The sequence below is a fragment of the Coregonus clupeaformis genome, chromosome 3, assembly GCF_020615455.1.
Source record: "Coregonus clupeaformis isolate EN_2021a chromosome 3, ASM2061545v1, whole genome shotgun sequence".
Classification (NCBI taxonomy): Eukaryota; Metazoa; Chordata; class Actinopteri; order Salmoniformes; family Salmonidae; genus Coregonus; species Coregonus clupeaformis.
This window is the reverse complement of record NC_059194.1, coordinates 45,269,763-45,295,378: the sequence shown is the minus strand read 5'-3', so window position 1 is coordinate 45,295,378 and position 25,616 is coordinate 45,269,763. Positions and strand designations below refer to the sequence as shown.

At 43.6% G+C, this 25,616-nt stretch overlaps 1 protein-coding gene across 4 annotated transcripts in view; it reads right to left on the bottom strand.

The window, feature by feature from the left end:
- LOC121579069 (low-density lipoprotein receptor-related protein 4-like) overlaps window positions 1-25,616 on the bottom strand; it is a 198,032-nt gene that overhangs the window by 103,031 nt on the left and 69,385 nt on the right. For all 4 annotated transcript variants that reach the window (XM_045208784.1, XM_041893335.2, XM_045208803.1 and 1 more), the window contains exon 2: window positions 1,177-1,323. In XM_045208784.1, coding sequence (XP_045064719.1) covers window positions 1,177-1,323 — 147 coding nt within the window. The remainder of the gene's footprint in view (window positions 1-1,176; window positions 1,324-25,616) is intronic.

The window sequence follows — 25,616 nt, the reverse complement described above, 5'->3', positions numbered from 1 at the left end:
TGCAACTCAGCATTCTTTGTCCTCCAAACACGACGAGTTGAGTTTTTACCAAAAAGTTCTATTTTGGTTTCATCTGACCATATGACATTCTCCCAATCCTATTCTGGATCATCCAAATGCACTCTAGCAAACTTCAGACGGGCCTGGACATGTACTGGCTTAAGCAGTGGGACACGTCTGGCACTGCAGGATTGGAGTCCCTGGCGGCGTAGTGTGTTACTGATGGTAGGCTTTGTTATTTTGGTCCCAGCTCTCTGCAGGTCATTCACTAGGTCCCCCCGTGTGGTTCTGGGATTTTTGCTCACCATTCTTGTGATTATTTTGACCCCACGGGGTGAGATCTTGCGTGGAGCCCCAGATCGAGGGAGATTATCAGTGGTCTTGTATATCTTCCATTTCCTAATAATTGCTCCCACAGTTGATTTCTTCAAACCAAGCTGCTTACCTATTGCAGATTCAGTCTTCCCAGCCTGGTGCAGGTCTACAATTTTGTTTCTGGTGTCCTTTGACAGCTCTTTGGTCTTGGCCATAGTGGAGTTTGGAGTGTGACTGTTTGAGGTTGTGGACAGGTGTCTTTTATACTGATAACAAGTTCAAACAGGTGCCATTAATACAGGTAACGAATGGAGGACAGAGGAGCCTCTTAAAGAAGTTGTTACAGGTCTGTGAGAGCCAGAAATCTTGCTTGTTTGTAGGTGACCAAATACTTATTTTCCACCATAATTTGCAAATAAATTCATTAAAAATCCTACAATGTGATTTTCTGGATTTTTTTTCCCTCAATTTGTCTGTCATAGTTGACGTGTACCTATTATGAAAATTACAGGCCTCTCATCTTTTTAAGTGGGAGAACTTGCACAATTGGTGGCTGACTAAATACTTTTTTCCCCCACTGTATATGCTTTTACACAATACATTTATATTGTTATGTAAATACAACAATTTTGATTTTAAATTTTAAATTAAAACTTAGACACTGGAGTTGCCTATTCTACGACAATCATACAATTTATATGTGACCTGTATAGCCACTTGTACTAGCTGCACTGACACCAAATGTCATTACACCAACAACAACAACAAAAATAATATGTGGCACATTTCGATATTGTACTAAATATAGTCACGTCAAGCGAGAGAGAAAGAGACAAACAGAGATATTTAGGTGTAACTCACTGCATCCATCCTCGTCGCTGTGATCTCCACAGTCGTTGTCCCCGTCACACTGCCACTGGGCCGGGATACATGTACACTCCCCAAACGCGCTCACTGCACACGTGAAGTGGTTGCGCCCGCATGAACACTCCGCACTGCCCAACACGCCTGGAAAGAGACAGAGAGAAGAGGGAACCGGGTTAGGAAAATGCTAAAAGAATACACTTAGAGGACATGCTTGTATAGCAGAGGTGGTTTGGTGAACTATCCTCTTGTGATGAGTAGACTTGCCTGAGGTTTGGTGTACCATGTACAGATTAAGCCTAATCCTGGGTTAAAAAGCACGCTCAACGGAGAATCTCCATTGAAATAGCTTTTAAGTGTGGGACTAGGCTTAATCTTTGTCCAGGAAACCAGCCCTAAGAGTTGTGGGGGGGTCCCACAACTATGTCTAGCCGTTAGCTATCTGCCCTTTTTCTGGCCTGCAAATTGATTTTGACAAACAAATCGGTCCCCAAAAAATGAGAATTTCGAAATCCCGATGTGGCCCTCAAGCCAAAAAGTATGCCCACCCCTGCTTTAGCTCAATAGGCTAACACAGCCTTGAGTCAAGCCATAAAAAATAAAAATAAACAGTTACCTACTGCACCTATGAGCACAGACCATATCAAGAACAATACATCGTGTCTCATCACTACCCATACAGGGTAGGCCATAGCAAAGCTGTCAGATATGCTTATGAAAGTGTCAGCAGCCTCATCCACTCATTTAATCTGACTGTCATAAAACCAATGAGCTGTATGTTATATGACTGGTAGCCAAGACTGGTGCATTTATACACTCCATATATCCTGAACACGCACGTGTGTGTGTGTGTGTGTGTGTGTGTGTGTGTGTGTGTGTGTGTGTGTGTGTGTGTGTGTGTGTGCATGTGTGGATGGATATGTTTTCAGCTGGGGCAAAACCACAGTCTCGTGCTATTAAAGTAGTACAATAAATATATCTGGCCTTAATTTCACTGGCTTCCATTTTGTTAAGGCATTCTGTGTGAACACTGTATGCAAGTGAGAATGTGTACCCATCAGTTTTGTGTGTGCGCGTGTGTGTACATGCTTGTATATGGACATGAGAGTGAGGCTGCGATGCCTCCTCAGATGCTTTTAGCCCCTTTGAAAGAGGCTGACAGCTTCAATGAGTAAGGGATGAAGTGTGTGTACAGATTGGTTGTACAAATATCTACAAAAGGCTATATAAAAAAACACACACACATGAGCAATACACAGGAGCGATACACATATTTTGCAAAAATATTGCCTTTTGTAGATATCGGTCCAGCGTGTGGGTGTGCAGTACTGCAACTGCACCGCCCGCAACCACAGGGCTCTCCAGAGGGTGGTACGGTCTGCCCAACGCATCACCGGGAGCACACTGCCTGCCCTCCAGGACACCTAGAGCACCCGATGTCACAGGAAGGCCAAAAAGATAATCAAGGACATCAACCACCCGAGCCACGGCCTGTCTATCATCCAGAAGGCGAGGTCAGTACAGGTGCATCAAAGATGGGACCAAGAGACTGAAAAACAGCTTCTATCTCAAGGACATCAGACTGTTAAATAGCCATCACTAGCCGGGTACCACCCGGCTACTCAACCCTGCACTTTAGAGGCTGCTGCCCTATATACATAGACATGGAATCACTGGCCACTTTAAATAATGGAACACTAGTCACTTTAATAATGTTTACATACTGCTTTACTCATCTCATTTGTAGATACTGTATTCTATTCTACTGTATTTAGTCAATGCCACTCCAACATTGCTCGTCCTAATATGTATATTTATACAACCCAATTATTATAATTTTTTGTCATTTAGCAGATGCTCTTATCCAGAGTGACTTACAGTTTAGTGAGTGCATACATTTTCATACTGGCCCCCCGTGGGAAACGTACCCACAACCCTGGCGTTGCAAGCGCCATGCTCTACCAACTGAGCTACAGGGGACTACATTCTTCATTCCATTCTTTTACTTTTAGATTTGTGTATTGTTGTGAATTGTTAGATACTACTGCACTGTTGGAGCTAGGAACACAAGCATTTCACTACACCCGCAATTACATGTGCTAAATATGTGTAGGTGACCAATCAAATTTGATTTGAGATGTTTTCCACTGACAGCCTTCGAGAGAGTGTGTCTTAGGCTGCACTAAAAAATATTAAGCAAAAAATAATAATAACCCAAATTTATATGAATCTCAGCAAATCGGGTCCATTACGGGGAGTGAAAAAAGCCTCACATTTCTCGCTCTCTTTGAACTCAGTTAAAGACTGTGTGTGTGTGGTTGGTTCCTGGCCTCTTCACAAAGGCATCAGTCAACCCAGGAGAGCCTGGCACCAAACACACACTAACCTTCAGAAGCCTCCCACAGCACTAAATTAATGGCCTCTCTTTTCATTCTCTCTCTCTCTCTCTCTAAATTAATGGCCTCTCTTTTCATTTTTTATCTCTCTCTCTCCATTTGCCTACCCTCCTCTTCTGTTTTCTTTTCCTCCATTCTCGGTCTTACTCTCCCGCTCTCTCTTCCCAAAAGATTCTAACACGACAAAGACAAAAATAAATCCCACTCAGTCATTATTTTTCCAGCCTTTTCTGGCTCCTTCCCTTTCTAATCTCTCCCCTGAGGCGTGTGGTCCCTCCTTAGTGTCTCCAAGCCCTGTCCCTTTCAGACACATAGAACAAGGGACCAGGCTAGAATTAAGGCCCTAATGACTGATGACAAAGACAGAAAGCCTGAAAACACTGTTCCTTTCTTACCCCCTAGAATCTAGATCAGACAAGGAATTATCTGTAGCATCATACAGACACACATGCACGCACGCAAACTTATGCTCACGCACACACCCACACATGCACACACACAGACACTACTCCTCTTAGACTTGGTCAGGCCGTAACTAATACTATTCATTCGGGTTGGTGCATGCTGATCAACAATTTAATCTATGCTAAATTTACATGAGTGTGTATGGGTTTCCATGAGCAGGGTTGTATATGCGGGTCTATATGAATGGCTTTCTAAGTGTGGGTTTATGTCGGACTAAATTAGAGCCTTGTGTCTAGAGTTGGCAGAGCAATCATGTCACATGGATCCACATGAGAGAGGCTGCATTGTCAAACATGCTTTAAACAGCACAGGCCACTTGCACTGAGAAGACCTATAAAATGACAGGGTTCAATACAAAAACACACACAAACACATGCATGTGTGTGAACTCGAATACACACACACAGAAAATTAAACCACAAGTTGAGTGGATTCATAAAACTCAAGACCATATGAGTGAACCGTGTAGATGTGGATAGATATGCAGGTAACTGCCAAAATAAAGAAAACACCAACATAAAGTGTATTAATAGGGTGCCAGAACAGCTTCAATGCACCTTGGCATAGATTCTACAAGTCTCTGGAACTCTATTGGAGGGATGCGACACCATTCTTCCACAAGAAATGTCATTTGGTGTTTTGTTGAAAACATTTTCTCGGGCACTGCTTCAGAATCTCCCATAAGTGTTCAATTGGGTTGAGATCTGATGACTGAGATGGCCATGGCATATGGTTTACATCAATTTCATACTCATCAAACCATTCAGTGACCACTCGTGCCCTGTGGATGGGGCATTGTCATCTTATGGGGGCATAGCCAAGATAGACAAAATAATGGCCTGCCCAGCATTTTTATATATGACTCTAAGCACGATGGAATGTTAATTGTTTCAATGTTTCAAGTTTTTTATGTCACATGCCCATTTCCAGTGAAATGCCTTTGTTTCAAGCTCTAACCCCAACAATGCAGTAATCAATAACAATGTAATACTAAAAATAACAAGGTAGAACAAAAATACACAAGATACAAAAATAACAAATAAGAAGAACATGATAAAGTAAGTAAGTCAGTCAGTTCCAGTGCCATATTTACAATGTGCAGGGATACTGGAGTGATAGAGGTAGATATGTATAGGGTTAAGGTGACTAGGCATCAGGATATATGATAAACAGAATAGCAACAGCCTATATGATGATTGTATGTGAGTGGGTCTGTATAAATGTACAGTACCAGTCAAACTCCAAAAAGTTTTGGGACATTGTAAAGTCCATGGAAAATAAGAGCACCTCCTCCCAACTGCCCACTGCACTGAGGCTAGGAAACACTGTCACCACCGATAACTGTACAATAATCTAGAATTTCAACAAGCATTTTGTTACGGCTGGCCATGCTTTCCACCTGGCTACCACTACCCCGGCCACCAGCTCTGCAACTTGCCCATGCCCCCCCGCTTCTCCTTCGCACAAATTCAGACAGCTGATGTTCAGAAAGAGCTGAAAAATCTGGACCCCCACAAATCAGCTGGGCTAGACAATCTGAACCCTTTCTTTCTAAAATTAGCCGCCGAAATTGTCGCAACCCCTATTACTAGCCTGTTCAACCTCTCTTTCGTAACGTCTGCTGATTGGCTCAAATGCATTAAGAAGGAAAGAAATTCCACAAACTAACTTTTAACAAGGCACACCTGTTAATTGATATGCATTCCAGGTGACTACCTCATGAAGCTGGTTGAGAGAATGCTGAAAGTGTGCAAAGCTGTCATCAAGGCAAAGGGTGGCTATTTGAAGAATCTCAAATATAAAATATATTTTCATTTGTTTAACACTTTTTTGGTTACTACATGATTCCATATGTGTTATTTCATAGTTTTGATGTCTTCACTATTATTCTACAATGTAGAATATAGTAAGAATAAAGAAAAACCCTTGAATGAGTAGGTGTGTCCAAACTTTTGACTGGTACTGCATGTGCATATTATGTGTGTTACAGCAAATTATGGAGTGAGTGTTTGTATATGTTGGAGTATCAGCGTGCGTAGTGTGTAAGGCCCTGTGTGTGTGAATAGAGAATAAGAATAAAATACAAAGGTCAACTCATATAGTCTGTGTAGTCATTGTGAAAGCTATTTAGCAGTCTTATGGCATGGGGATAGAAGCTGTTCAGGAGCCTGTTGGTGTCAGACTTGATGCACCGGTACTGCTTGTCATGTGGAAGCAGAGAGAACAGTTTATGGCTTGGGTGGTTGTAGTCTTTAACGATTTTATGGGCCTTCCTTTCACAGCACCTGATATAGTGGTCCTGGATGGCAGGGAGCTCGGCCCTAGTGATGTACTGGGCTGTCCGTACCACACTCTGTAGTGCCATGCGATCGAGGGCGGTGCGATTGCCATACCAAGCAGTGATGCAGCCAGTCAAGATGCTCTCAATGGTACAGCTGTAGAACTTGTTGAAGATTTGAGGGCCCATGCCAAACCTTCTCAACCTCCTGAGGGCGAAGAGGCGCTGTCGTGCCTTGTTGTGCGCGTGTGTGGACCATTATATGTTCTTAGTGATTCGGACACTGAGGAACTTGAAGCTCTCGACCAGCTCCACTGCAGCCCTGTCGATGTGGATGGGGGTCCACACTGCCAGGTCACTGACCTCCTCCCTGCAGGCGGTCTCATCGTCGCCGGTGATCAGGCCTTCCACCATTGATGATGGTGTTGGGAGTCGTGCGTGGCCACGCAGTCGTGGGTGAACAGGGAGTACAGGAGGGGCTAGACACACCGCTGTGGGGCCCCCGTGTTGAGGGTCAGCGTGGCGGAAGTGATGTTGCCTACCCTCACCACCTGGGGTCGGCCCGTCAGGAAGTCCAGGATCAAGTTGCAGAGGGAGGCATTCAGTCCCAGGGTCCTAAGCTTGGTGACGAACTTGGAGGGGACAATGGTGTTGAACGCTGAGCTGTAGTCAATGAGCAACATTCTCACATAGGTATTCCTCTTATCTAGGTGGGTGAGGGCAGTGCAATTAAGATTGCGTAGTCTATGGATCTGTTGGGGCGGTATGCAAATTGGAGTGGGTCTAGAGTGTCTGGGATGGTAGAGTTAATGTGTCCCATAACCAGCCTCTCAAAGCACTTCATGATTACAGATGTGTGCAACAGGGTGGTAGTCATTGTGTCATGAAGCTTTAGAGTTCTTGGGAACAGGAATGATGGTGGTCATCTTAAAATGTTGGGATTACAGACTGGGACAAGGAGAGCTTGAAAATGTCCGTGAATATACCGGCCAGCTATTCTGCACATGATCTGAGAATGCGCCCTGGAATACCATCAGGCCACACGGCCTTGCAAGTGTTGACCTGATTAAAGGCTTTACTCACATCGGCCTCGGAGAGCGAGATCACCCAATCTTCTGGGTCTCACACCCGACACGACGTTAATGTCAAAGCGTGCTTAAAATGCATCGCGTTCGTCTGGTAGAGAGGCATCGTTGGGCAGATCACGGCAGGGTCTTCCTTTGTAATCAGTACTGGACTGTAGCCCCTGTCACATGTGGCAGGCATGTATTGTCCTTTTGCTCATTTGATGACTCAGCAGAGGTCATAGCGGGACTTCTTGTACTTGTTCCTGTCCTCAGCCGTAGCCCCAGGGTTGGCTGAGATAGCCCTGTGTGTGGTAGCTCTGTCCTTTAGTTTAGCGCCAACCTCAGTGTTAATCCAGGTCTTTTGATTGGGGAAGCAGCAAACCTTAACTGAGGGGATAACGTCGCCGATGCAATTCCTAATGAAGCCGGTGACTGAGGTGGATAGCTCGTCGATGTTATCGGCGGAGTCCCGAAACGTATTCCAAATCAGCACTGTAGCATAATCTCTGATTCTGGAGACCATTTCTCAACGGAGCGAGTCACGAGTAATTCCTGTTTGAGCTTCTGTTTGTAAACAGGAAGCAGGAGTATGGAGTCATGATCCGATTGCTGAATGGCGGATGAGGGAGGGCCCTTGTATGGTTGCTTGTGGGTAGAATAACAGTGGTCTAGGACTTTATCGCCCCTAGTGGTGAGGGAGACGTGTTGATGGAAGTTCGGGCATCACGTGTCTTAATAAAAAATCGGCAGCAACCAGAAAAGCAGCCTCTGGATGTACTTATAGCCTCGAACAGTTTGTGAAGTGCCAGCTTGTTATTTTTCTTGTCCTGGTGGAATTTATACAACAGTAACAATAACAGCTGAAAACTCCACTGGGAGGTAAAAGGGTCAGCATTTGACCATCAAGTATTCCAAGACAGGTGAACAATGGGTCGACACTTCCACCGCACTCGAGTCAGTGCACTCAATTTTCCTGACTCCACTGTCCTGTCGGCACGGTGAATGGAGAATCCATAGAGTTGTCCGAGAGCCATGATTCGGAAAAGCAGAGAATATTGCAGTTTTGAGAGTCCCGTTGGTAGCAAATCCGCGATCGGAGGTCATCCATCTTATTATTAAGTGAATGGAAGGAAGATGGAGGAGGAGAATGGCCAGTTCTCCCTTCACCTTAATCTCGCTAGGATCTCCCCTCTCTTGCCTCTGTAACGTCGGCGTTTCTTCTTGGGTAGCCCGGAAATTGGGTCGGAATTACAGAAAGAGCCAAGGCCAGATGAGTCGAAGTTGAAGCTGAAGCCGGTATTGAGGTAAGTAACTGCCAATCTGATGTTCAAAAGTTGTTGTCGGTTGTAAGAAATGATATGGCCAGTACGACGCCATCTTTAAGTCAATTGCTTAATTAACTCAGGAACCTCACCTGTGTGGAAGCACCTGCTTTCAATAGACTTTGTATCCCTCATTTACTTAAGTGTTTCTATTATTTGGGCAGTTACCTGTACTTCAATCATATACCTTTGAATAATATACTTTTGTGGGGGATCGAAACAGTTCTAAATAAAATGTGTCTAAACTGTAATCCTTTATGGTGAAACTGCCACGTCCATTTGGGAACAACGAACAGTTTTTTTTTTTTTTTCGGACATCATTGCACGTACGATAGAACAGCAGAATATGCACTGCTCGACACCTCACCTCTGTTTCGTCCACAAAACAAAAACAATAAAGGTGCCCGGGGCGAACAGTGGCGCTGTTTCCCCTAATGCGGATTCCATCTTTAGAGGTGATTGTAAGGTCAATACCTGAATAAACAGACTAGTTGACTGGTAAAAAGACAGAACCCTCTCCAGGTACTTACCTTAAAATGGAACACGCCTTTCCCCCACAATGCATTGCCAGCCAGGCATTGTGGCACTGGTCTTTCAGAGGCACTGCCATGACAGACAGAACACAATGATCAGAGAGAGATAAGAGCTCAACTGGCTGTGTGTGTGTGTGAGAGTGGGGGGTAAGCCAAACCCTCACTTCCTTTCAGGTATAACATTTCACCTTTGCTGCCAAACGCTGGGGTGTGTGTGTGTGTGTGTGTGTGTGTGTGACCTCCTGCAATGAGAAAACAGACCACTGACCACACACAGCTTTGTCCACACCTTTGAACGTGGCGTGCATGTGTGTATATGAGCATGGAACCCCACAGGACCCTCGGCATGGCCAGAGCTAGACAGGTGTTCCTCCAGGGAAAACACAACCATCCCACAATCCACCACTACCTACAGCAGTCCACTAACACATAGTGGTCTATTCTAGGCCACGCTATTTAATCTATGGTGGGACTACAAGTCAAGAACAAAGTTGTTCTTTCCACTACCGCCTGTTTTCTTTCATCAGCACCCAATGCTAACTCATTTACCTTCTAATTTACTACTATAAATGAGTGTATGTATTGGGAAATTACAGCAGAGCCAGCATCCGCACACCCACACCGGACCTTGGAAGACTGATCATTGTAATATAGGGTCAACACAAACAATAACTCAACCCCCCAGGAGTGAAGGATGTCAAAAGGTTGATTGTTAATTAGGGCTGGACCTCCCAAGTGACTCTGTGGAGGGCTGAGTGTGTGTTCAGTCACTGAGAAAACAGTACCCTGCCAAAATGTATAGTGGTACAGAACATAAGAAGAAAATCAAAACACCTCGCTCGCAGACAAGCATGTGTGTGGATTTGCATTTGGGAGATGGAACAGGACATACACACATACACTTTCCCTGCACTTATGTATTTTCCCACATTCCCTCGTTCTCTTTCCCAGTCTTCCCTCACCTGTCTTTCTATTGTTGCTCTCCAGATATCTTGACAATGTCCATTCCTCTCCCTTTTCTTCTCCACTATGCCACCCATAGCTCCCATCTTTATACATCCTTCTATCCCCCTCCATCTCTCTCCTCACCCTGTAAAGTGTTGTGAAATTGTTTGTTAGAGCTGGACAGCTGCATCTCAGCATGTCAACACCTGTTGTGGCCAGACAATCCTTCCTGAGTTACGTTCCCTCTTAAAACCCAGAAGAGTCACACAACGCTGTTCAATGAGACAGGACTAAAAAGGTCTGTGTGTGTCCATAACCTCCCCCCAACACCAGTATTTTACCACCTCCATATCTGATGGTCATACACACACACGATGCCAATGGTCATCTTGGTATTTTGGTGGCATTTTTTGATCTTTCCATTGGTTATAAGGGCCATAGCGAGCAGGAAAAGGGTAGGCCTAGATAGGTCAGTATGTCATGTTTATGTGTTTACTATACTTCCTATGCTCTCACTCTATCCCTCTCCCCAGAAGTCTCTCTCTCTCTTTCTCAATCTCTCTCCCTCCACTTTCTCTAAACCACCACATATGGAAGCCCTTAAAACCTCTTAAGGCACGGTCACAGCGGTTACGGTTGCTCCCGGTTACGGTGGTTTGCAACAAAGATGCCAATACCTCATCTTCTCTGCTCTCGGTTTCTCCCTCCATCCCTCTCATCCCCCCCTACTAATTTACCCATCTCATGTCAGGCCAAGCCTGGAGCGGTGAGGAGTAACCCATAGGCACACGTTGGGCCCAGCTAACACAAACACACACAGGCACAAACACAAACACGCGGACACACACACACAATTGTCCTAGGGTAACATTTGGGCAGCGGCAGGGTTCTCTTCTTGCCTGCTCATCTCAGATGTGGGGGGGCATGCTTATCATGCAACGCAGTCCGGACACTCCCTCAAACAAGCCTGACTAGCAGCCTCATAACTGAGCCAGCACCACCTGTTCATCAGACATACCCCTCAAACTACGCAAATTACCCATCTGTCCAAACAGACTGAGACAGGCAGAGACAGGCTGTGTACCAATCCAAAAGCAGCTGCTTACCTGCCTCCAAAAGGCACCTACCTTAATAGGTAGCACTTTTCCAGTAGGTTACTGCCATTTGAGACAGGATTCGAAGGCAGCATCACGTGAAAATATATTTGCATTCCACAGAGCGCGAGACGTTTGTTTACACTGTAGCCACTCTAGCAGTGTAAGCAACTAGTGCTAGCAATTCAATGATCAACTATCCGAAAATGGAAATATCTGACACCAATAACAAGTAAACAAGTAACAGGATCAATATCCTCAGCACCTGTTAATGAATTAAGTTAACACCGAACAGAATAATTATCCTACGGTATAGGGTCCTCCTCTCACATATTGCTTGGTCTGCAGCTCCATCGTTGTGGACATGACAGGTAAGCTTGCCTGCATGATACAGGATACGATTTTTTGAGATAGCTAAAAAAGCTATTTTACTGACTGTTTAAGAATGATATATAGCCAGAATAGTGGTGTTTCACTGGGAAGCTAATATTACATTAGGACTGCTAATGTTTTTTTTCTTCTAATGAGTAGGCTTGCATTGTGATTAACTCATACAACTCACACATTTATATTTACATTTTACTCATTTAGCAGACGCTCTTATTCAGAGCGATTTACAGGAGCAAAACATATTATTAAATTACACTGATGTTCAAGATAACATAGTTTTATATTTGTTGATAACTAATATTGAAAGGTGAAATGATGCAATCTAAATACATTAGAAGGCCTAGGCTACTTCACCCTAATTTAAGATAAATGCATTGTATACAAAACAAACACGGACTTGATAAAAGGATGTCCAATATAATTATATAAATACAGATCAAACAGGAATATATATTCAATTAAATGAATCCAGCATTGTAGTATTATTGATGCCTTTCCCTCTCCTTGCAGGGGATTAGACAGATGAACTGCAGTCACCAGATGCCCAAGCCTCAAAACCAGAAACGTGTGGAGACATCAACACTTGTCTTTTTTATAATTGGTTTTCCTGTATCTGTACATGAGTCCTTAAAACACAGTCCAATCTCAAGATGATTATCAATCAATCAATCAACCAAATGTATTTATAAAGCCCTTTTTACATCTGCAGATGTCACAAAGTCCTGTACAGAAACCCAGCCTATATTGCATTGTTGGATGCAATATAGCATAACCTCCAACATTCATAAGCTTGTTCAGCACATGAGGGCATATTTTCTCATGACAGATAGTTTTTTAATACACAGGATATGATGTTTACAGGTTTTTGTTCCAGCCCTTCACTACCACCTCATTCAACTAATGGTGGTCTAAATTGAAGACGTGCACACAGTGCAATCCCCTGGCACAGAAATCACATTTGTATTTTAGAATAAGCTTCACAAGTTACAATGACCTGACAAATATGCATGATAAACAATAACAAGGGTGAATATATTTCTATCTAACATTGTGATGTTGCACACTCCTGAATAAAAGCCTGGGATATTGTGATTATCCTGGTGGCTGGGAGGTTCCCAAGTTATTTACATCTGTCTGGGTGTCAGGGTGGGATGTCCTTCAACCTGGAACAAGCAGTGACAAGCTACCTTTATTAATGTGCAATCACATATTCATAGGCTTGATCAAGTTGTTTACAGTAAGAGTAGAGATCTTAGCCTCTAATTTTAACTAGTAACACCAAACCCAATGGTACAACACAATAGGGGAAGGGAAAGCGACAAGAGAAAGTTGATGTCAGCTAACATCACATAAACAGACTTTGCATTCAGCAAGCTAGCTAAACAGACTCTTCATCAAAATGCTTAAATAACTTGGCTAACTAGCAAGCCTAGATTGAACAGAACACAGCTGGCTGCATTTCCTACGTTTTCATGTTGTTAAAATGTCTTACCTCCAAATGACTTGGGCAGGACTGTTTTCCCCTGCCAAGCCAATGGAGTGAAGAAAAAAAAGAAGTGCTACATGTCTTTAGATGGCTAACAAGTTCACTAATGAATGATTTTAAAAAAACTATCTTCACAATTGACACATTGCTGAATCTATGATTAGTTAGTTTAGTTGTTCATCTCCAAACAGCTGATAAGCAGGCTAGTGAGCTATATCGCATCCAACGTGAGCTAAGCTAGCTTGGCATCAGGCTGATAAACACCAGTTCCTCAACATTTGAATTCAAAATGCATATGAAAGTAATTTGTAGAACATTCAACATAATTTGGTGAAAAACTAAACGTTATACTTACATTTCACAAAGTTATTCCTTATTCTTCTGGAAATATTTCTTCCAAGCGGGGACTTCTGTCCTCCATTAATTCAGAAATGCTACGAATTTTCGCTGCACCGCAAGATGTTATGGGATTGCCTCCCCGGCGAAAAATACATGGGATGTTGCCTTCAAAATCGACCCAAATGAAGGCACCTTAGAAGGCAGCATTTTAAGGTACCAATTTGACGTCCTGCCTCAAAAGGCAGCATTCTTGTCGATTGGGACACAGCCATAGACACAGACAGAGAGACAGTGCAGCCCAAAATCATTGTATTTTTGTAGAGTGGTCCTTCTCTTCATGAGGGTTAAAAATAGGGACCTACAGGGTGAGGGCTGGAAGAGAAGATGATAGGATAGTGCCATTATGGCAAAGTTGTGGGTATGTGTGTGTGTGTGCGTGTGTGTGTGTTGCAAGCCAGCAGTCCCTCGGAAGTCAGTTCAAAGATAACACTCTGGCTTGGCTGGGGATGATGGGATGGCTTCTGGATCAAGTATTTGGGCTAGAGTAGTGTGTCTGTGTGTGTGTGTGTGTGTGTGTGTGTGTGTACATGCTTACATGCGTGTGTCAGTGGGGGTTGGGTTTTGGATGTGTTTTTCTGGAAAAGGGGCAAGTTTGTCATTCCCCAGTTGATTTTCCACCAATGTCAGCCCTTTGTAATGACTCTGGCCCCTACACACTGTACGCATGTGGGTTTGGAGCCTTCTCAGTGTGTGTGTGTGTTAATACCCTGCTAGTGAGAACACAACTGTCCTCTATGCTGTGTCCCTGGCTGTGAACACTACACCACTGGACAATGTGCTGACTGAGCACTTGGTCTCCAATCCCCCTCTAATCCTCTGCTTGTCTCTTTGCCCATCGGCGCCGACACACACACAAAAACCAGTAGAACACCATTGTTGAGCCACAGCCATACCCAGGGCATGCTGCTTCACTCTGGGGTGACGTGAGAGAGTGAGAGAGGTGACAGGTGAAGGGGAGAGGTATTGGTTGATGGCAAGGCTGTATGACACACACACACACGCAATATTCTTACAACACCAATTTCCACCATATGTTGTCAGCCCTTTGGTGGCCTAGATAGTATCATCCTCTGTGCAGCACTTCAAACGGGCTTGTTTGTCCCTCCGTTATACAACCAGGCTACTAAATGTCAACTTGAGACATGGTATGTAACATGAATGACCAGGCTTTAATGTTGGTCTGGGCTTCCACTACACATCAATCATCACTCTCAAAAAACCTTCTTCTCGCTGGGAAGATGCTCCAATACTGTCCCTCCACCACTCTTAAACCTTTCAAGCCATTCATATGGGAAAAAGGAAAGGAATTTTCAAATATTTACATCTAGTCTTAAACAAAAAGAGATTTGAACCCTCAAAACATTAAGCAAGCCCCGGCATCATATGTAATATTTGTGTGGGGTAAATCAGAAACATGTTTCTGGGCAGGAGAGTCTGTAAATGAATGTAGCAGATGCAACTGGAATTTGAAAGTCTCAGAGTTCAGGTGTAATAAAATCCTAACAAGTTCGCATAGAGAGTGTGAGAGACCGAGAGAGAGAGAGATAGATAGAGAGAGAGAGAGAGAGATGGACTTGAAAGATGGGCTTGGCTGAGGAACGAGACGGAGAGATGGGCTTGAAAGATGGGCTTGGCTGAAATGGCTAGCTGAGTATGAACATATTGCGTGTGTATGTGTGCGTGCGTCCGTGACTGCTGTTTGGGGTAGGGAATTCCACTGATTCCAGCTGTCTTTCTCCACAGCGTACAAGGAATGCTGCTGAAGCCCCAGTGTTTAGGTGTGTGTATGTGTGTGTAACCCTATCGTCTGGCCCAAGTCCAGTCCAGCACAATATCCAGCACAGTAGTCTACAATACAAGCCTCCTGTCTGGGACAAGCCTCTGAACCCCTCCCTGAAACCCAAACCTCCTCAGAGACCAGGACCTCTCTCTGAGCCTTATCGATCACCCCCTCCCCCTGCCTCAGACACAGGCCGAGGCCCTGAAAATGAGTACACATGCTGACAGAGTGAAATCCACTCCAGGTATGAATCAAACAAGAATGAGGTGACAGACGAGTAGAACTGGAAAGGGAGAGAGCAATGGCAAAATTATTGTATTCCTTTCTGACTGATGATTGGAGAATAGTCTTGGTGCATCTCAATAGCCTAGTTGATTCATCTTCTACTCTCCTTTCCTTCATTGTACTGATATAAAAGAAACCTGGGCATGTTCAGTTGGTGTAGCCAGTTGGCATGACTCCACTATACCTTGCTCCCCTTTCCTGTCTTTGTGGGTCAGCACACATGAAGGAAATGAGGAGACGAGGGGAGGAGGCTACTTTAGGCTATCGAGACACGTCCCCTGACTATATCTGCCAGTTGTTCACTAGCTCTGAACACTGGAAAGCACGGTGTTCTTGAACAGCCTCTCGGAGCAGTGTGGGTTGCCAGATCACTCTCAGCCTGCCGAGTCTGTGAATGTGACCTCAGACTGAAGGGATAAGTGTAATAAAAAGAGATTACTCCATCCAGGCGAGATGTAACTCACTTTATTGGCTCAGCGTGAGGCTGGATGAGAAGAGCAGACAGGGAGACCCACACAGTTCCAATATCCACCATTAGAGCCATAAAGAAAACCATGTACAGGGTCCAGCCATTCATAGTAAAAATAATAACTGAAGCATCTTGTCTATTATCAATGGCTTCTAGGGATGGGCACGGTTAATAGAATATACGAACAGATGTTAATATTTATTTGAAAAAACATTTTTAGGCCTATTTTAACAATGAAAAAGTTGTCTAAATTAAATTCAATGTTTATGTACGGCACACTGATCTACTGCTGCTTAATATGTCACGTGGCTTTGACAGTACATTGTTAACAGTTACTGTAAGTAGCCTATGAACTGAGGACGCACAAAGTGATTGTATTATTTTCAAGCTCATTTTCTCTCTCATGGGCTATGGATTGCATTTTACATGAAGAGGCATTTTACTGTCATAGCGTATTTAGCCCTCTGGTCAGCCCTGACAACTGTATACTATTTTCCCTACTTTAAATAGCAATTAGCCTAGTGTAGGCGCGCACCAACAGAGGGTCCACAAGACCTGACCACAGATCAATGCAAAACACTTACCAGAAAACTTTTTTTTAAACAGTATCAGTTCTATGATGGTGAACATCAGACCGCTCTTTCACTGTTGCTGTTAGCCAAAGACTACCGATACAGCACCCTGAAAACAACTGCACACTGTCTGCTGTTGTGGCATTTTTTACTATCTGGATATCTGGGAAATAATGCAGGATATTATTTCAATAGTTAAATAATTTCAAAAACCCATGCCTAAAGGCTTGTAATGAAAAGCGCAGAATGGCCATGTACAGTCGTGGTCAAAAGTTTTGAGAATGACTCAAATACTAATTTTCACAAAGTCTGCTGCCTCAGTTTTGATTATGGTAATTTGCATATACTCCAGAATGTCATGAAGAGTGATCAGATGAATTGCAATTAATTGCAAAGTCCCTTTTTGCCATGAAAATGAACTTAATCCCCCAAAAACTTTTCCACTGCATTTCAGCCCTGCCACAAAAGGACCAGCTGCCATCATGTCAGGTGATTCTCTCATTAACACAGGTGAGAGTGTTGACGAGGACAAGGCTGGAGATCACTCTGTCATGCTGATTGAGTTAGAATAACAGACTGGAAGCTTTAAAAGGAGGGTGGTGCTTGAAATCATTGTTCTTCCTCTGTTAACCATGGTTACCTGCAAGGAAACATGTGCCGTCATCATTGCTTTGCACAAAAAGGGCTTCACAGGCAAGGATATTGCTGCTAGTAAGATTGCACCTAAATCAACCATTTATCGGATCATCAAGAACTTCAAGGAGAGAGGTTCAATTGTTGTGAAGAATGCGTCAGGGCGCCCAAGAAAGTCCAGCAAGCGTCAGGACCGTCTCCTAAAGTTGATTCAGCTGCGGGATCGGGGCACCACCAGTGCAGAGCTTGCTCAGGAATGGCAGCAGGCAGGTGTGAGTGCATCAGTGAGGCGAAGAATTTTGGAGGATGGCCTGGTGTCAAGAAGGGTAGCAAAGAAGCCACTTCTCTCCAGGAAAAACATCAGGGGCAGACTGATATTCTGCAAAAGGTACAGGGATTGGACTGCTGAAGTCTGGGGTAAAGTCATTTTCTCTGATGAATCCCCTTTCCCCAGCTGGTAGAGCACGGCGCTTGTAACGCCAAGGTAGTGGGTTCGATCTCCGGGACCACCCATACACAAAAAAATGTATGCACGCATGACTGTAAGTCGCTTTGGATAAAATTGTCTGCTAAATGGCATATTATATCCAGAAAACACATTGTCCGGAGAAGACAAGGTGAACGCTACCATCAGTCCTGTGTCATGCCAACAGTAAAGCATCCTGAGACCATTAATGTGTGGGGTTGCTTCTCAGCCAAGGGAGTGGGCTCACTCACAATTTTGCCTAAGAACACAGCCATGAATAAAGAATGGTACCAACACATCCTCCCAGAGCAACTTCTCCCAACCATCCAAGAACAGTTTGGTGACGACGAATGCCTTTTCCAGCAAGATGGAGCACCTTGCCATAAGGCAAAAGTGATAACTAAGTGGCTCGGGGAACAAAACATTGACATTTTGGGTCCATGGCCAGGAAACTCCCCAGACTTTAATCCCATTGAGAACTTGTGGTTGATCCTCAAGAGGCGGGTGGACAAACAAAAACCCACAAATTCTGATAAATTCCAAGCATTGATTATGCAAGAATGGGCTGCCATCAGTCAGGATGTGGCCCAGAAGTTAATTGACAGCATGCCAGGGCGGATTGCAGAGGTCTTGAAAAAGAAGGGTCAACACTGCAAATATTGACTCTTTGCATAAACTTAATGGAATTGTCAATAAAAGCCTTTGACCCTTATGGAATGCTTGTAATTATACTTCAGTATACCATAGTAACATCTGACAAAAATATATCATAACAGCGAACTTTGTGAAGACCAATACTTGTGTCATTCTCAAAACTTTTGACCACGACTGTAGATATTGTGTAGAAGGGTCAGCATGTCCTCCATGTTGGCACCACATGTTCCATAACAGTAAGACTTTAGTTCACAACATGGAGCTCATTACATTTGAAAATGTCTAACTGAGTTTGCCATTATGAATTGAGTTTGTATGGCACTGCTATCAGTCCAACAATGACCTATAAAATAATTGTCTCAAACAGGCACGCATGCACAAACACTTGAGCACACACACACACATCCTGTCTGTGGAAAGTCTTGTTCTGAAGAAGACCACTCAGCAGAATGTGACTGGCTACAAGACGCCGACTTACAAATACCAATTTGTCAATATCCACCATGTTGTAACCATGTCCCTTCCCCAGACACTGGAGAACAACATCCTAGAAGTTGATAGTAGTTCCTAGAAGAGTTTGGGCCTGGGTCAAACACGTGTTTCAGCCAGGGAAGACTTTTAGGGCGACTCATTCTGTCCGCAAAACAGTCTTCACAGTGCGTTAAGTTGTACAATAGTTGGCTGTTTTGTAGACAGGTGATGTGACCCTTAGTAGCTCAAGATAGAGAGGTGAGGGTTTTAAGAGTCACAAACGCACACACTCAAACGTGCAAACGCACACAACAACAAAACCCACATTAAATTGGTGACTTGAAGGCAAGACCACTCTAAAACCGAAGCGGACAAACTGTGGTTGCGGTTGAATTCCCTCTGTCTCTGGCTCCTTTTTGGAAAGAGAATAAAACTGAAAACACAGACCCCTCCATTCAGTGTGATTTATCCGTATGGCCGAGCCCTCTTTACCAACTGCAAAGGCCCCCTTCCGGGGTGCCCAGCGGGATGCCTGAGAGTGGTGTGTGAACCTCCCCTGTCTCCTTTAGCTCAAAAGGAAGGGATGAACAATGGTCCTCGCTAGGCGCTCACTCTGAACAATCCCTCTCTTCTCTCTTTTTTTTCCTCTAGCTCTCCTTCTCTTTCTTAAAACAACCCCAAGCTAGAAAAGCCCCATATTACTCATTCCTCATACCTCACTCCATCAGAGTATCATAGTTAATAAAACTACTTCCTTTCCTACCACCACCCTCTCCCTTCTTTTTCTCACTCGGTATCGTTCCTCTCATTGTTTCTTTCTCCTCTCCCTCTTCCATATCCCTCTCTCCCCGCTCCCACTGCCTTTCGTTGGCAATAGCGAGGAAAACAGACTGAATCAAAAGGAGGAACAGCAGAATAGAGGAAGGGGAGACTATGAGAAAGCTGTGCCTCACATCTTTCTGGGTTCTCAGGACCCCAAATGACCCTCCTATTACCCAAATTGTCAGAAAGTGGTTGACCACCCCTCCCCCACAAGCTCCATCTGTCCCCCCGACCCGATCCTGTGAAAAGTCCTCTGTTGCCTCATGGGTTTGGACCGAGCGAACGAGTGAGTGATATTTTTGGGAACTATTAGCATAATTGTCATTGCTACTATAATGACATCAAGGTTGATTTACGATGAGGCCCAATATGAAAACAATCAACTAGGCCTACAGCATGGATGCAGAGCTGGCTGTATGGATCATGATGGTCTACAGTCACATCTCTCCCCCAGTGCAGGAGCTACTAGCGACCACACGCTGTCTGTGTGGAACGAGTAGCTAATTTGTTAGCATGGCGCTCTCCCAACCAGGCCAAGCCAGGAGACACAAAACCAAAAGCACCCACACGCGGGCACAGGCACACACACACACACACCTGTTAACCATTACTTGTTTAAATTCTCCCCTTATAACACTGCAATCCTCACTTGGCCCCTTCTGTTGAAGGCTCCGGAGAGAGTACAGTTTAGAAACAGGAAGTTACCACTGGAGGCCATTTTGTCCATTCACCGCTGGCTCCTACAGAGCTATTGAGCATTCACTCCGCACCTCCACGTCCCCGACAGGCGCAACAAAAAGCATTTTAACGAAAACCCTCCTTGTGGTTCCCACACTATTTCACCTGTCAAACACTCACAAAACAGGAGGGGAATGCCAAACGCTCCTCAAGCGCACCTCCCGCCAGCCCGGGACCAATAGAGACATTGTGGTTCCTCTTTCAGACCAGGGACACTATATCTTTGGACCGCCATACCTCCCTTTTCTCCAGGGTCCAAACGGCAAGGCCTGAAAGGGGCAAACGTTCTTTAGCACCGCTGTGAAGAGCATGACCACAACTGGCAGGAGGTTGGGGGGAGTTGGTGGGAAGCAGTTCTTTCCAAATAGAACAGGATGAAAGAATAAGAGGACTCTTCTGGAAAGAGGGATAGAATAGCTTTAGTGGGCAAACAATCGAAATACAAGAATGCCCATTTAAGACGGGAGAGAGATTGTGAAAAAGGAGGGCGCAAAGCAGGAGATCTCCGCTGTTAAGACAGTTCAGTAACCCCCTGAAAAGTCCAGGTCTGTCACAGATGCTGTGTGTGATCATTCCTTTAATCCTATAGAGCTTCAAAGCATTTAGAGCTACCTGGAAATACATCCCTAAAACACAGCATTGACTTTAGAGAGCCATTTTCACAGAATCTCAGTGCAATCAGTACTAAAATAGAGGTTATAATTTGTTCTGTTTGTCCGTCAACTAGGGTTGGGCGATGTCAATCTTTGTCCTATTGTGATTATGTACCAATAAAACATTGTGATATACGATGGTGTTGCCACCTATTATTGGCCAACCACCAAGAAAAGTTATATAAAAAAAAACAGCTAAAATGATCGTTGGGCTATAGGCGAAATCGAATGCTACAACTGGACGAATCATGATGAAAGATAATGTTGTTGAAAGCCGGGGAGAGGCCAAGTGCAGGCAAATATTTTCTAATATTACTTTCTGGTGGAGGAGCTTCGGCATGGAACAGGTTTGTGTGTGTGTGTGTGTGTGTGTGTGTGTGTGTGTGTGTGTGTGTGTGTGTGTGTGTGACAGTTTGACGAGGAACAGGCTGTTTTACCATTTAGTGAATTAGCCTACATCATGGGCTGGATAGAAGCAGTCAAATGTCTTCAGAAATTGATAATAATTGCTTTATTCACTTCATAAAATAATAATAAATAAATCTCTCATCTGTTCGATCTCTCATAAAGCTGCGATTGAGAATAGCCAATGCCTAGGTTTATGCTATAAAATCAAATCAAATCAACTGGTATGTGTCACATGCTTGTTATTTTTGAAAGCAGCAACTTTAGGACACCACTTTCAATATTTGGGAAATAAACTACTGTTCATAACTTTAACTTGTATTAAAGCTTTTATGATATGCCTAGTAAGAGGATAGGTTATTGTACATTTGGTTTTCAACCTTGCATGGAAGGATTTTCTGGCCGACATGGATAATTTATTTCTTAATAAGCTTAAACTTGTAATTAGATTTTTCTATAGGCTATTGATATTGTTTGTTCACTCATTATTAGACCCTTCGCTACCTTATGTTTTTAGGCTCTATAAACAACTTTTTGAGATGGAACTTTACATTCATTGTTTGATCGGGAGAAAGCCATGCATAAAACTATGAAAGCGTAGCCTATTGCCCAAAGTCATCCTCACAGCCTATCGAATGGAGAGAATGGAGTTTTTTTTAGTTAGTTATAGTTAAGGAGTGTCCATTATAAAAAAAGGTTTAGACTATAGCCTAAGGCTATTGTAATTTCACCCAACTTATTTGATATCTTGAACAGCTAACTTAAAAAATATGTGTATTTGTTGCACCTTGCACTTAAAGGGAAACTTCACCGCTAGACAGTATTTGGGGTGTATTTCCAGTCTCTCTACATAATTATGTGTGATGAGAGGGTGTTTCAGACATAATTATGCACTATAGCTGTATTTTAGAATTTTTGCATTGGGAGAGTTGAGCCTGCTGTCCAGTGTTATGTTCGAGACCACCTAAAGCGAGACCGATTCAAGACCAAGACCGGAGCAAATAGAGTCTGAGTCAAGACCAAGACCGGAGGGGTACAACGGGTCCGAGACAGAGTCAAGACCGAGACCAGAAAAATGTGAGTCCAATTCAAGACCATGATTGTACATTTTGTCAAATCACCACCATAATAAGAGTTCAGGCCTTCTACACCTTCAGAGAAGGGCTAAGGATTTATAAAATAATAATTATAATATTATCATTATTATTATTATTATTATTATTATTTTAATTGATGTTCTGATTTAATCTCTTCAGTTTTTGTTGGAAAGGAAAGATATAAAGAATTTAAATATCCAATCAGGATTTTTCTTTGCTGGTTTCTAGGGAGATGAACTAGCTAAGTCAGTCGTGTGTATAGTGTGTATGTTATTGTGTGTGTCTGTATGCATGTGTCTGTGCCTATGTTTGTGTTTGCTTCACAGTCCCCGCTGTTCCATAAGGTGTTTTTTTAATCTGTTTTTTTTTAATCTAATTTTACTACTTGCATCAGTTACTTGATGTGGAATAGAGTTCAAGGTAGTCATGGCTCTATGTAGTACTGTGCGCCTCCCATAGTCTGTTCTGGACTTGGCGACTGTGAAGAGACCTCTGGTGGTATGTCTTGTGGGGTATGCATGGGTGTCCGAACTGTGCGCCAGTAGTTCAAACAGACAGCTTGGTGCATTCAACATGTCAATACCGCTCATAAATACAAGTAGTGATGAAGTCAATCTCTCCTCCACTTTGAGCCATGAGAGATTGACATGCATATTATTAATATTAGCTCTCTGTGTACATCCAAGGGCCAGCCATGCTGCCCTGTTCTGAGCCAATTGCAATTTTCCTAAGTCCTTTTTTGTGCCACCTGACCACACGACTGAACAGTAGTCCAGATGTGACAAAACTAGGGCCTGCCTTGTTGATAGTGCTGTTAAGAAGGTAGAGTAGCGGTTTATTATGGACAGACTTCTCCCCATCTTAGCTACTGTTGTATCAATATGTTTTGACCATGACAGTTTACAATCCAGGGTTACTCCAAGCAGTTTAGTCACCTCAACTTGCTCAATTTCTACATTATTTATTAAAATATTTAGTTGAGGTTTAGGGTTTAGTTAATGATTTGTCCCAAATACAATGCTTTTAGTTATAGAAATATTTAGGACTAACTTATTCCTTGCCACCCACTCTGAAATTAACTGCAACTCTTTGTTAAGTGTTGCAGTCATTTCAGTCGCTGTAGTAGCTGACATGTATAGTGTTGAGTCATCCGTATACATAGACATTCTGGCTTTACTCAAAGCCAGTGGCATGTCATTAGTAAAGATGGAAAAAAGTAATGGTCATAGACAGCTGTCCTGGGGAATTCCTGATTCTACCTGGATTATATTGGAGAGGCTTCCATTAAAAGAACACCCTCTGTGTTCTGTTAGACAGGTAACTCTGTATCCACAATATAGCAGGGGGAATAAAGCCATAACACATATGTTTTCCCAGAAACAGACTATGATCGATAATGTCAAAAGCCGCACTGAAGTCTAACAAAACAGCCCCCACAATCTGTTTATCATCAATTTCTCTCATCCAATAATCAGTCATTGTGTAAGTGCTGTGCTTGTTGAATGTACTTCTATATAGGCATTCTAAAAGTTTGTTGTCAATTTGTTTACTGTAAAATAGCACTGTATCTGGTCAAATACAATTTTTTCCCCCAAAAAGTTTACTAAGGGTTGGTAACAGGCTGATTGGTCGGCCATTTGAGCCAGTAAAGGGGGCTTTACTATTATTGGGTAGTGGAATGACTTTTGCTTCCCTCCAGGCCTGGGGGCACACACTTCTAGAAGGCTTAAATTGAAAATATGGCAATATAGTCTGCTATTATCCTCAGTAATATTCCATCCAAGTTGTCAGACCCCAGCGGCTTGTCATTGTTGACAGACAATAATATTTTCACCTCTTCCACACTCACTTTACTGATTTGTTGTTGTTGTTGTTGCAATATACACACAATAGCCCATAATAACAAAGCAAAAACAGGTTTTTTGACATTTTGGCAAATTTATAAATTTTTTTAAACAGAAATACCATAAGTATTCAGAGATTAAATTGAGCTCAGGTACATCCTGTTTCCATTGATCATCCTTAAGATATTTCTACAACTTGATTGGAGTCCACCTGCTGTAAATTAAATTGATTGGACATGATTTGGAAAGTCACACACCTGTCTATATAAGGTCACACAGTTGACAGTGTATGTCAGATCAGAAACCAAGCCATGAGGTCGAAGGAATTGTCCGTAGAGCTCTGAGACAGTATTGTGTCGAGGCACAGCTCTGGGGAAGGGTATCAAAACATTTCTGCAGCTTTGAAGGTCCCCAAGATCACAGTGGCTTCTATCATTCTTAAATGGAAGGAGTTTGGAACCACCAAAACTCTTCCTAGAGCTGGCTGCCTGGCCAAACTGAGCAATCGGGGGAGAAGGGCCTTGGTCAGGGAGGTGCCCAAGAACCCGATGGTCACTCTGACAGAGCTCTAGAGTTCCTCTGTTGAGATGGGAGAACCTTCCAGAAGGACAACCATCTCTGCAGCACTCCACCAATCAGGCCTTCATGGTGGAGTGGCCAGATGGAAGTCCCTCCTCAGTAAAAGGCACATGACAGCCCACTTGGAGTTTGCCAAAAGGTACCTAAAGGACTCTCAGACCATGAGAAACAAGATTCTCTGGTCTGATGAAACCAAGATTGAGCACTTGGGCCTGAATGCCAAGCGTCACGTCTGGAGGAAACATGGCACCATCCCTACGATGAAGCATGGTGATGGCAGCATCATGCTGTGGGGATGTTTTTCAGCAGTAGGGACTGGGAGACTAGTCAGGATCGAGGCAAAGATGAACAGAGCAAAGTACAGAGAGATCCTTGATGAAAACCTGTTCTACAGCGTTCAGGACCTCAGACTGGGGCGAAGGTTCACCTTCCAATAGGACAATGACCCTAAGCTCACAGCCAAGACAACGCAGGAGTGGGTTCGGGACAAGTCTCTGAATGTCCTTGAGTGACCCAACCAGAGCCTGGACTTGAACCCGATCGAACATCTCTGGAGAGACCTGAAAATAGCTGTGCAGCAATGCTCCCATCCAA